The sequence below is a fragment of the Elaeis guineensis genome, chromosome 1 (genome assembly GCF_000442705.2).
Source record: "Elaeis guineensis isolate ETL-2024a chromosome 1, EG11, whole genome shotgun sequence".
NCBI classification, from domain to species: domain Eukaryota; kingdom Viridiplantae; phylum Streptophyta; class Magnoliopsida; order Arecales; family Arecaceae; genus Elaeis; species Elaeis guineensis.
Window position 1 is genome coordinate 7,201,989 of NC_025993.2, and position 12,562 is coordinate 7,214,550.

General features: G+C 42.0%; 1 protein-coding gene across 1 annotated transcript in view; it reads left to right on the forward strand.

Moving 5' to 3' along the window:
• The window catches only part of LOC140850886 (cytochrome P450 71A1-like), a 28,791-nt gene extending 19,072 nt beyond the window's left edge, over positions 1 to 9,719 (forward strand). The window contains exons 2-3 of the mRNA XM_073251586.1: positions 2,521 to 3,426; positions 8,998 to 9,719. Coding sequence (XP_073107687.1) covers positions 2,521 to 3,426; positions 8,998 to 9,621 — 1,530 coding nt within the window. The 3' untranslated portion in view covers positions 9,622 to 9,719. The remainder of the gene's footprint in view (positions 1 to 2,520; positions 3,427 to 8,997) is intronic.
• The last annotated feature ends 2,843 nt before the right edge of the window (positions 9,720 to 12,562 follow it).

The window sequence follows — 12,562 nt, forward strand, 5'->3', positions numbered from 1 at the left end:
TCGATCGCCGACGCTTCGACGGTCGGCACCGCTGGAGTGGGCTTCTTCGGAGGACGCGAAGGTCCTGCCCCCGATGCCGGCCTCTTCCTTGCTGCAAACTATCGAATCTCGACGTCGGTTGGCCGCATCCTTGGAGGTGTCCCTGCGATACCGACAGATATGTTAATCAAAGAGCCGGACAAAGGGCCGAATGAAAAGAGGACCGGGGGATCGGGCGATACCTAGTCGGGGGACCAAGCTCAGGCCGGCATCATAGAGAGCTTGTTCGGTAACAAGCTCCCTCTGCTTTGGGACCAACATGTCTTTAAGTCGGTGGAAGTCCTCCCGATCGTCCGCCTCCACCCGGCTGTTGTCATTTGCTTCGGTTCGGGGCATGCCCCAGTGGGAAGGGAAGCCCCAAGGAGATGGAGATGATACAAAGAAAAACTGGTTCTTCCACCCATGGATGGACGATGGAAGACCAGTGATGAAGGAAAGACCCTTCCGGGGGTTGAAGAGCCACCACCCTCGGGCCTTAGGGTAGGGTCGGAGCACAAAGAATGCCCGGAAGAGCGAGATACGAGGGTTGGTCGGCAAAAGCTGACACAACAGCGCGAAGCTGATTATCAGTCAGACAGAGTTCGACGCCAATTGCGCTGGACAAAGTCCGTAATAATTTAGCAGATTCCGGACGAACTCCGGAATCGGGAGCCGAAGACCCGCGTGAAGATCCTCGACATACAGCGCCAGTTGGCCTGGCGGAGGGTTGTTAACCCGACCGCCGGCCCCTGGGGCGGAGAGTTGAAACTGCTCCGGGATGCGATACTGCTCCCGAAGCCGATCAACGTTCAGCCCCGAAAGCGAGGAAACCTCAACTTCCGGAGTCGACCGGGAGTCGTCGGTCGGATTTCCCGACCGAGCTCCCCGAGATGGATTTCCGGCCATCACTCCAGAACCGAACAAGAAGCAGAGAAGGAGGAGAAGAGGAAGAAGAAGAAGAGGAAGAAGGAAGGGAAGACCACGAACCGAAAATGACCCTTTTGGGAGCAGGAGGAAGGACGACTGCCGGCGACGACTGAGAAATCACCCGGACAGAGTCTCTGCAGCGAAAATGTCAACAATGGGATCCTGGGTCCGGATGGTCCTATATATATAGGGCCATCCGACGGCCGAGATGCCCCCGCGCCGACCAAGGCCTCACGGATGTGCGACACGTGGCGGCCTCCGGGCCCTTCCTTCGGCCGGATGATTCGGCGCGCCCATCTCGGGACGGCCGCACCGCCCTCATTTAATGCGAGGGGCGCCGGCCCAACCACCTCTGACATATGGCAAACGGGGCCGTGGTTCCGAATTAAAGCGCCCGCGGTGATTCGCGTTCCCGATGGGACGCCTGACAGCGCCCCGCGCTCCCAGAATCGACGCTGCGCGACAGTCTGCGTTCTCCAGAAGGCACCGGATATCCGATCGTCTGACACCGAATCATCCGGCACCCGACCTCCTGACGCCGACGTGATGTCTGACGATGACAAGACGGGACGTCTGACGACGACAAGACGGGACGTCTGACACCTGACGCCGACGTGACATCTGACACCGACTAGACGTCTGACGCCAGCGAATCGCTTGGCATTCATGAGACGCCTGACGTCGTGTCAACCCACGGTACAGTCGGAATTTGGCATACGACGAATCCACTCCTTTTCGCCCGGGGTTGCTGCCCAAATAAAAGCATCGGCCAGCTCACCGTCCGACTCAGGAGTGGAGGGGGGCAACTGTTGGGGAATACCCCACCGACCGACCGACGGTCGGAGGGACCGACCGACCGACCGACGGTCAGAGGGACCGACCGACGGCCGGAGGGACCGACCGACCGACCGACCGACGGCCGGAGGGACCGACCGACCGACCGACGGTCGGAGGGACCGACCGACCGACGGACGCCATCACCGGCCAATTAACGGCCCATAACCGGCTGAGGATGTGTCGGTCGGGCATACTTTTTCCGACCGACTGAACCTAGAAGTCTGATGGCCGACTCACGTAAGACTCGCCGACCAATAGAGGGGCCCGAATCTCCACCCGACGCCACTCAGCTGGCCACCGACCTAGGGTCGGTCGACTCCTCCGATCGCCGTACAGCCGCTAGAGCTTGTCAGCTCTGACAGCAACATGCGGCACTGCCACCTAGGGGCATTGTCCCACCTAGGGCATTGTCAACCCTAGTGATTTGACAACCCCACGGTGATATGACCCTTTTACGGCGACTCTGACAGTCTACAGTGAGTTGACAATTCCTCAATTGTCCGCGCCATTAATGACGACGCCATACCGTGCTCCACTATATAAATCGGGGAAGGCAACAGTGCAAGGGATCCCATCTCCACTTCTCGACTTCGAAACCACAGGCTCGCTCCCCTCTCTCTCTCTCTCGATTGAGCTCTCTGTCTTCATTTCACTGTTGCCCAGTCACCTCTCTGACTTGACCATCGGAGGGTCCCCGTCGGAGCCGCCTCCGGTCAGTGTGGACTTCCTATTTTGCAGGCGCTCGTTCCCGGCGATCAGGCGACGAGGGGATTGGCCGCAACAGTTCTCTTGCTCTTCCTCCCCTTTCTGCTACTTCTTAGCTTCAAACAATCCTTTTCCAAGAAGGCCAGACTACCACCATCACCCCCAAAGTTTCCTTTCATAGGAAACCTCCACCAGTTGGGTCCTCTCCCTCATCGGTCACTCCAAGCTCTGGCAGAGAAGCATGGACCACTCATGCTTCTCCATCTCGGCCAGGTGCCCACCCTCATCGTTTCATCCGCCGAGATGGCCCGGGAGATCATGAGAACTCATGATCACATCTTTGCTAGCCGCCCTCCTATGAAGGTTGCTAAGATCCTTATGTTTGATGCCATGGACATCGGCTTGGCACCATACGGTGAGCACTGGAGGCATGCAAGGAAGCTTTGCATCGTCCACCTCCTTAGCAATAAAAAGGTGCAATCTTTTCGGCTCTCGAGGGAAGAAGAAGTAGCCTTTATGATCAAGAACATCTCTCGAGCTTCTATTACACCCGATCCTGTGAACGTAAGTGAGATCTTGTATGCCTTCGCAAATGATATGCTCTGCAGAGTTGTGTCAGGGAAATTCTTTAGAGAAGGTGGGAGGAACAAACTGTTTCGCGAATTGATAAGGGAGAATTCCGTTCTGACTGGAGGGTTCCATTTGGGGGACTACTTCCCTTCGTTGGAATGGATGGACGTGTTCTTTGGGATGTGCGCGAGGGCCAGGAGAAATGCTGAGAGATGGAGTGGTGTTCTTGACGACGTGATCAAGGAACACGCGGATCAAGTGAAGGATGAGACGCATGAGAAGGACTTTGTGGATGTGTTGTTGTCCCTTCAGAAGGATCCCGGTGTGGACTTGGCCCTCACAAAAGAAGATATCAAGGCGCTCTTAGTGGTAAGTTCTCTGTATCACTTATCATTGATCAGATTTACCTTGTAAATTTGTTACTCGTTCTCAGCTTTAAGCGCTTCTGAAGAAATGACAGTAGTATTTGGACCTGAAGTTTTTCTTACAATACTGAACATTATCTGATGATGCGCATCATACGGACCATAATTTCGAATGCGACTGAACTACATTGTATGTCCGATGCTTCATAATGTGATAAAGATCAACAGCTCTCCTTACATCATCTTTACTCTCAAACATTAAACCTTTAGAAAATTCAGTCATCGAAGAGTCCCAAAATTGATTGTCAGAATTCAATCTTCGACCAGCACTAACACAACCACCATCATCTAAATTTATATCATTAAAATATTATGGAGGTTCGTGCAAACGAGATTGAGATTCTTCCACATTAATATTAGCTTGAACATCTTCATCATCATTCTCATCTTCATCATCATCATCATTACTGCTACTGTCCTCATCCATCCAACTGTCTTCATCTTCATTTTCATCTGACTCAAAACCCAGACTATCAGAATTTATTCCACCGACTACCCAATCATCATTTCCTATATGAGTGTCGTCTCCCGCACTTACCACTACTTGTACCAAAGGAGAAGTCACCATAGCAGAAGACACAGGAGAAGTCACCACAGCACTTGGAATAATTGGACAGCTAGGACCGACAGTAGTGGAATGTTGTTCTGCAAAACCGGCCTCATTTCTATCGGTTTGTATCATAGGAGTTACGAAAGGTGAGGAAGGCCCAACATTATTATCCGCTTGAGTTAAAAACCGACTATGATATCCAAAGCTTGTTACATCTTCTTTTTCAATATATAATTCTAAAAATCGACATTCTGAATATTTCAAAGGAAAGGTCAGCATTTCTTCGACATCATCATCGTCATCAATTGGAACCAAGATATATTTACTCTGCATTAACTGTCCCGACAGATTAGGAGATCTCCATTTCAATTTTATTTCATATTTTTCTTTATCTACAGGAATACTGCTGTATAAATGATCCAATAATTCTTGACGTGATAATGATGAAGATATTCTAATCATCCGATTTGCTGGGTGACTATACTGCACACCAATTTGATCATTCTGTATCATGCCGTCATAATACAATAAAACACGAACTCGAGTACCGACCATTTTCTCAAAAAAACCTACAATAAAATCAAGATTAAAATATTTAATATTATTAATTACTTTATCATTACAAAAGATTTACATGATACATGCATCATATCATCAACAAATAGTTATAGATAGATCCTATCCCGTTCGGAAATTACATTAATTCTATAGATTAATTACATTAATCAAACGATATGCAAAAAGGATCGAAAGAAATTTCGGCAGTATTTCTCCTTAGTTCTCCCCACACGACTCAAAATGTACGAGGAGAACTAAAAAAAAATACTGTCCGAAATTTCTCTCGAACCCTCCGCATATCATTCGAATAATGTAATTATCTATAGAATTAAATACAATTCCCAAACTGTCCAAACTGGATAATCAATTGACCAATGTATGTATTTTATGATATCCATATAAAAATATATATTTCATATATATTTTATACAGATAACGTAGAATATTATACATTGATCAATTGACGGGTCTACGTTTTCATGAAATGCAATATATTTAAAAATTTAAAATACAACTGAATCTAATTAGATAAAGATAAAAATAAAAAAAATTAATGAGATAAAAAAAAATGAGCACCGGAACCCGTGGGCCCCACCGTCATCGCAGCCCATCGCATCGGGGCCATCGCCACGCGGGCCGCCGTCAGGGCACGCGGCCCCACCGACCGTCTGGGGCCCACCGTCGAGATGCGGGCCCACCGTCGGGAGAGGAGGGGGTCGAGGACCGCAGCCGGGGTGCGGGGCCCGTCGCCGGCCGTCTGTGGCCTGCCAAGGAGAAGGGAGAGAGAGAGGAAGAGAGAGAGAGAGGAAGAGAGAGAGAAGGGGGTCGGGGCCCACCGTCGGGACCCGGGGCCCGCCGCCGGGACGCAGGGCCCGCCGCCGGCCGTCTGTGGCCGGCGGCCAAGGAGAAGGGAGAGAGAGAGGGGAAGAGAGAGGAGGGGGCCGGGGGCCACCGCCGGGATGCGGGGCCCGCCGTCGGGACCCGCGGTGCGCCGCCGGCCGTCTGTGGCCGACGGCCAAGGAGAAGGGAGAGAGAGAGGGAGAGAGAGAGAGAGAGAGGAGGGGGCCGGGGGCCACCGCCAGGATGCGGGACCCGCCGTCGGGACGCGCGGCCCGCCGCCGGCCGTCTGTGGCCGGCGGCCAAGGAGAAGGGAGAGAGAGAGGAGGGGGCCGGGGGCCACCGCCGGGATGCGGGACCCGCCGCCAGGGCGCGCAGCCCGCCGCCGGCCGTCTGTGGCCGGCGGCCAAGGAGAAGGGAGAGAGAGAGGAAGAGAGAGAGAGAGGAAGAGAGAGAGGAGGGGGCCGGGGGCCACCGTCGGGACGCGGGACCCACCGTCGGGACGTGCGGCCCGCCGTCGGCCGTCTGTGGCCGGCGGCCAAGGAGAAGGGAGAGAGAGAGGAAGAGAGAGAAAGAGAGGAAGAGAGAGAGGAGGGGGTCGGGGGCCACCATCGGGATGCGGGACCCACCGCCGGGACGCGCGGCCCGCCGACGGCCGTCTGTGGCCGGCGACCAAGGAGAAGGGAGAGAGAGAGGAAGAGAGAGAGAGAGAAAGAGAGAGAGGAGGGGGCCGGGGGCCACCGTCGGGATGCGGGACCCGCCGTCGGGGCGCGCGGCCCGCCGCCGGCCGTCTGTGGCCGGCGGCCAAGGAGAAGGGAGAGAGAGGAAGAGAGAGAGAGAGAGGAAGAGAGAGGAGGGGGCCGGGGGCCACCGTCGGGATGCGGGATCCGCCGTCGGGACGCGCGGCCTGCCGCCGGGACGCGCGGCCCACCGCCGGGATGCGCGGCCCAACGCCGGCATGACTAAGAGAAAAAGAGAGAGAGGGGAAGAGGGAGAGAGAAAGAGGAAGAGGGAGAGAGAGGCGGGAAGAGCTCACCGCCGCCGAGACCTCACCGCCGTGCTGCCGTGCCGTCGGACAGACGCCGGAGAAGATCGAGAAGGGAGAAGGGAGAAGGAAGAAGGAGAAGAGGGAAAAGGAAGGAGGGGAAAAATGAATTTGGGGAGGGGAAAACGTCATTCTCTATGGCGTTTTCTCCTTTTTTTTTTTAATTTCTTTAATTATCTATTTATAATCTTTTAATAAATAAATTTAATTAAATAATAAAAATAATAATTTAAATGATAATTTTTAATTTAAATTAAAATTAAATTTTTTTAAAATTTATAATTATAATTCTTATTTTATTACTACTTTTTTATTTTTTTTATGATACTTTTTTTAAATTTATTTTAAAATATTTATCATTTGAAATTATAATTTCAGTTTTTTTCCATTTTTATCTTTTTAGCATTCTATTACGTATTCTTTTTCTTTAGTTAAAAAAATATTATTTTTTCTAAAGTTCAATTTACAAATTTTTTTTTCATATTTTTTCTCATTTTTTAAGTTTTTAATATATTTATTTTTTGATCAAAATTTAATTCAAATTAAAATTTAACTTTTTCTTCCGATTTTTTTATTTAAAATATTTTTTAAATAATAATGTTTAAATTAATTTAGTTATTTAAAATATTATTTTTAATTTCAATTATAACTTTAATTTTTATTTCTTAAAATTAAAATTATAAACTTTGTTCTTCAATTACAATTAGAATCTCTATTTTTTTTCAATTCTTTATTTTTTTATGAAATTTTTTTAGGTGATTTTTAAATTTTATTTGAAAATTTTTTTATTAAATTAATTTTAGTTTGATAAAATATTTTTAAAAAATATTTTTATTTCAAAGTAATCTTTAAAATTTTATTTTTTTTTAATTTTAATTTATAATTCTAATTTTTTGTGACTTTTTAAAAATTTTAACTTTTTAACTTTTTAACTTTTCCTCATTTTTTAACTTTTTAATGTATTTCTTTTTTTATCAAAATTTAATTCAAATTTAATTTTTTTAAGTCACATTTATAAAATACCCTAAAAAAGAAATTATAATTAATTTATTTTAATTTTATTCTTTTATGATATATTTTTTCTAATCTAATTTATAATTTTAAATTATAATTTTTATTTCAATTAATCTTTAAAATTATATTTCTTTTAAATTTTAAATTATAATTTTTTTTAATTATTTAATAATTTTAAATTTTAAATTTTTTTTTAAAATTTTTAGGACAAGTATTTTGAATGATGTTTTTCAATTAAATTTCAAATTTTTATTTCTTTCATATTTCTTTCTCTTTTTTTTATTTTCTATGAACATTTTTTTTATTTCTTAAGATTTGTTTTTGACATCTTTTAAAAAAAAATTGAAATAAAAAATCTAAATTAATTTTTTTAATAAATTACAAATTCAAATCTTTATATTTTAAATTTCAATCAAAATTAAAATTTTAATTTATTTATTAATTTCAAATTTAAAAAAAAAAATTTTTTTTTTTTGTGAGAAAATTTGAAAACGTATTTTTAAAAATGTCATTCAAAATGGCGTTTTTAAAGACGCCATTCCAATTGGCATTTTTTTTTTTTTTTTTTTAGGGACGATGCCATCGTGGAAAAGGAGGATGGCGTGGAAGGGGAAAAAACGTCATTCAAAATGACGTTTTTTCTTTTTGTATTAGTTTGATAAATAAATTTGATTTTAAATTATTTTGATATTTAAATTTTTTTTTATATTATTCTGAAAAAAAACTCCACCGCTGGGTCTCGAACTTGAAGACCTTGTCAGAGAATCTACCATTATTAAAATTCTATAGTTGGTACGATGCCCTCTGACGTCAGGTTCAGAAGAACAAAAGTTGACACCTTTACTTGAAAACATGTACTACGGTGGGGATAATTTGTTTGTTCGATGGGACAGCATCTTGTGATTAGATTTATTTTTGGATTAGTTGACAGTATCCCGTCTCTCGTCTTTGCTCCTTTGTCTACTTTCCCTGCCCCCCCCGCCCGCCCCCCCCTCCCTTTTTTTTTCCTTGCTTTCTCTACTGTTGATTTTATCCTCTACCTTTTATTTATTAATAAAATATTATAATATATTTCTATTATTTTACTCAAATAATATTAAAATTAACTAATTCATGAGATATTAGAAGAACGAGGTTGACGCATCCATTTAGATTCTAAGAACTAACGGGTAGAAATTTCTAATAAAAAAAATATTTATAATATTATAATAGTATGTCCATCATTTAAAAAAAAAAAATCAACCTCAATGAATATCTTCATGAACGATATGGTGTCATCACTATTCTGTACATTTTTCTAGTAACAAGCACTGTTCTTCCAACTAATATTCAACTAATTATTTTTTTAAAAAACCAATATGCAAATCACTATCGCACCAACATATACTAAATAGTATATGTTATTTATCAAATCAATTGATTGTTATGTTTATAGTCTGATTGTGGATGATCATCGATGATTTGTATAAGCTTCAATTCATTCTTTTACTCATTAATTTCTTTCTTATCAGGATATGTTTGGTGCTGGAACCGATACGTCTTACATAGTCTTGGAATGGGCCATGGCAGAGCTTATTCGAAACTCGCAGGCGATGGAGAAGTTGCAAGATGAGGTTCGAGGCATCGCTACAGGAAAAGGCTTGGTCAGAGAGGAGGATTTAAGTGAGCTGAGCTATTTAAAAGCTGTGATAAAGGAAGTTCTACGATTGCATCCTCCTGCTCCATTATTGCTTCCAAGAGAATCCATGGATGATTGTCGCCTAAAGGGCTACGAAATTCCTAGAAGGACAAGAGTAATTGTGAATGGTTGGGGCATTGGTAGAGATCCAAAAGTTTGGGAGGCACCAGAAGAATTCCGACCTGAGAGATTCATGGGTAATCAAATTGATTTCAAGGGGAATGACTTCCAATTCATTCCATTTGGATCTGGTCGGCGAATTTGCCCTGGTATGAACTTTGCGATTTCTACAGTGGAGCTTGCACTAGCAAATTTGGTGCAATGTTTTGACTGGGAGTTGCCTCATGGCATGGTAAAAGAGGATCTAGATATGATTGAAGCTCCTGGCATCACAAACCCAATGAAAAAAAGGCTTCACCTGGTTGCAAAACCACGTGGCTACTACGTGGATCCATGAGTGATGACCAGTTCCACTAAGAATAAGTATTAGTTCTTGTAATAATAACTAATAATGACTACTTTGTTTTCATAATGCAAGCTTATGGAAATAGATTTTGTGTTTTGGTCCAAAGTTATATCCAATCTTCAATGCGGTAAAGATAGGAGAAAAAATTAAAAAAAAAAAAAAAGAGTGCCTGTCAACTAAAGGCTACATTGGTAGTTTGTTGACTAACTTTCTTAATTAAAGATTAATTTAATTTATCAAAAAATTTCCTTAAAAAGATAAAATAAATTGCCTTATCAAAAATATGATTGGGCTTTCTTATCTCTAATCTCATTATTCAGCTTTTATATCACATTACCTAAAACACTAGTTGGAAGATATTATTTTTATTTATTTATCCTTAATAAGATCTATGATCTCCTAGTATTCAAATGATATGAGACTAGAAATATATAAGGAATGCTGCTTTGGTGTGTCTCACCCCAATGAAACCCCACATTCTATCCAATGAATATGGAGAAGGCTTGCCCATCGATGACCATGCTAGTTTGAACTCCTTTATACTTTTATAACAATGAGGCTATGATGTCCCAACAAAAAGAATTACAAGTGGTGAAGGTGCCTTCAAACCACTCAAGTATACTCAACAAACCATGAACCATGAGCAAGGCTACTACACGGAGCTAGGACTTATGGAAGGGTATATGAACTCACCAAGCATGATTCGATGGCCTCATATGGGCTTGCGTCATAATGGTCTTAGTCTATAAGAGCCATGAACCAGGTTTTCTTTGATATATTTTATAACAACCTTGGGGCATCATCAAAAAAAAAAAAAAAAACTAATCAAAAAATATTATTTAGATTCTTTTGACCTCGTATAAATAATCAAGTTTTTTCCAACATATATCCAATGAATTAAACACACACTAGCACATGCTTTTATATAGATGTAGGCATGTTTAGTCTCACATAGAGTATATATTAGATAGGTCTTGAATGCATATACGAGGATAAGAGATCTAAATAGTACATTCTGTCTAGTTTTTTCTAGATAAGGTCCTCGGCTATCATAAAATATTTAAGATCTTCTATACCTTCACAAAGGACATGCAATATGTAGAGTGGTTTTGGTGAAATTCTTTAGAGGAGATAGAAGAAATAATTTGTTTCACAGACTATTAAAGGTAAGTATCTCATTGCTTGGAGGGTTTCATATTGAAGATTTCTTCCCATGGCTAGAAAGGTTCTTCTAGTCAAGCACCAGAGACAAGAGGGATGCCGAGAGATGATATATATATATCATTTTTTTGGATGATATAATGAAGGCCCATGCTTATCATACAAAGGATGACAATGATTTTTTGGATATATTATCTCTCTAAAAGAATCTCTCCATAAAGCAATTTGTAGAGTGATTTTGATGAAATTCTATAAAGAAGATAAAAGAAATAATTTGTTTTGCAGATTATTGGAGGAGAACATCTCTTTGCTTGGAGGGTTTTTTGTGGAAGATTTCTTTTTATAACCAGAAAGATTTTTCAAATCAAGCACTAGCAATGTGAGGGACGTCATGAGATTATATATATATAAGAGATAATATATATATATATATATTAATTTTTGAATGACATAATGAAAGGTCATGATTATCATATAAAGGATGACAATGACCTTTTGGACATATTATCTCTCCAAAAAAATCCTGCGATGGAGCGCCACCTAACTTGGGCCTATTTAAATAATCCATTAATCCTGTGCCATCCAATAGGATTCCCAGGAACACAAAACAGATCAGGCCTATATTCTCGGTACTCAAACAAATTTTTTCAGTGGATCAGCTCGAATCCCATAAAAAGAAAAAAAGAAAAAACTTATCAACTCTTTGTTTAAGAATGGTCTCAAAGTGGTCCGGTTGACATTAGCTGAGCTAGACCTCATATTTTATAATACAAAATCAAATCCATGCAAATAACATATATGTTTGAGGGTCCAACTTGATTTCCTCAATCCAATCCTACAAGCATACGCAAACAAGTTCTTCGTTTCCATGTCTGCTTTCCCTGATAAATTCTTTTTCTTTGCTTTGATGAAACGGACCGACGCCATTACCCTTGTCTCGTTCTAATCGTCATAGATTTTATTTTATTTTATTTTATTTTATTTTATATTCTTCCAATACGGTGAGGTGAACCTGAGACTGAAGTTGAAATTATGGCAGCGCTGCTGTCACGTGGCGCGACCTACAACCAAACAAGATTTGGTGCTTGAAAGTCTCGTATGGTGTACCCAAAAAAAAAAAATCTTATACGGTGAACTTGGCATCATCAAATTTGGCTCATGTTCCAATTTAAGTCCTCTTCTAAAGTTGAGGCTTTGCTATGAAAACATGTGTGACGCTGGCTTGACAAATGTACTTCAAGTTATCTTTCATATATTGCAAAATCCAGGCACTTCTCGCTCATCAACATCAATCTTATATTATCCTGTTTGACTGAGTAGCCTTTATTTGGTGTATAAATTGTTGTCTGCCGTTTTTTTTTTTTTGTACCTTCTTATTTGATTTTCTCCCCGCTCAGAAGTGAGGCTTTGCTATGAAAACATATGTGACGCTGGCTTGACAAATCTACATTTAGTTATCTTTCATATATTGCAAAATCCAGGCACTTCTCGCTCATCAACATCAATCTAATATTATCCTGTTTGGCTGAGTAGCCTCTATTTGATGTATGAATTGTTGTCTGTCATTTCTCTTTGTATCTTTTTATTTGATTTTCTCCCTACTCATAAGTCGTAATTCTTCTCCGACAACTCTTATTTCGCTTCTTCACTGAACCCTCTTAATAAATTTGGATGATTCTATTGAGCCTCCTCTTAATATCAAAATATATATTGCACTAATTTTGATGAGTTGCATTAAACCCCTCATGCTTGGATTGAGACATCCATCTAT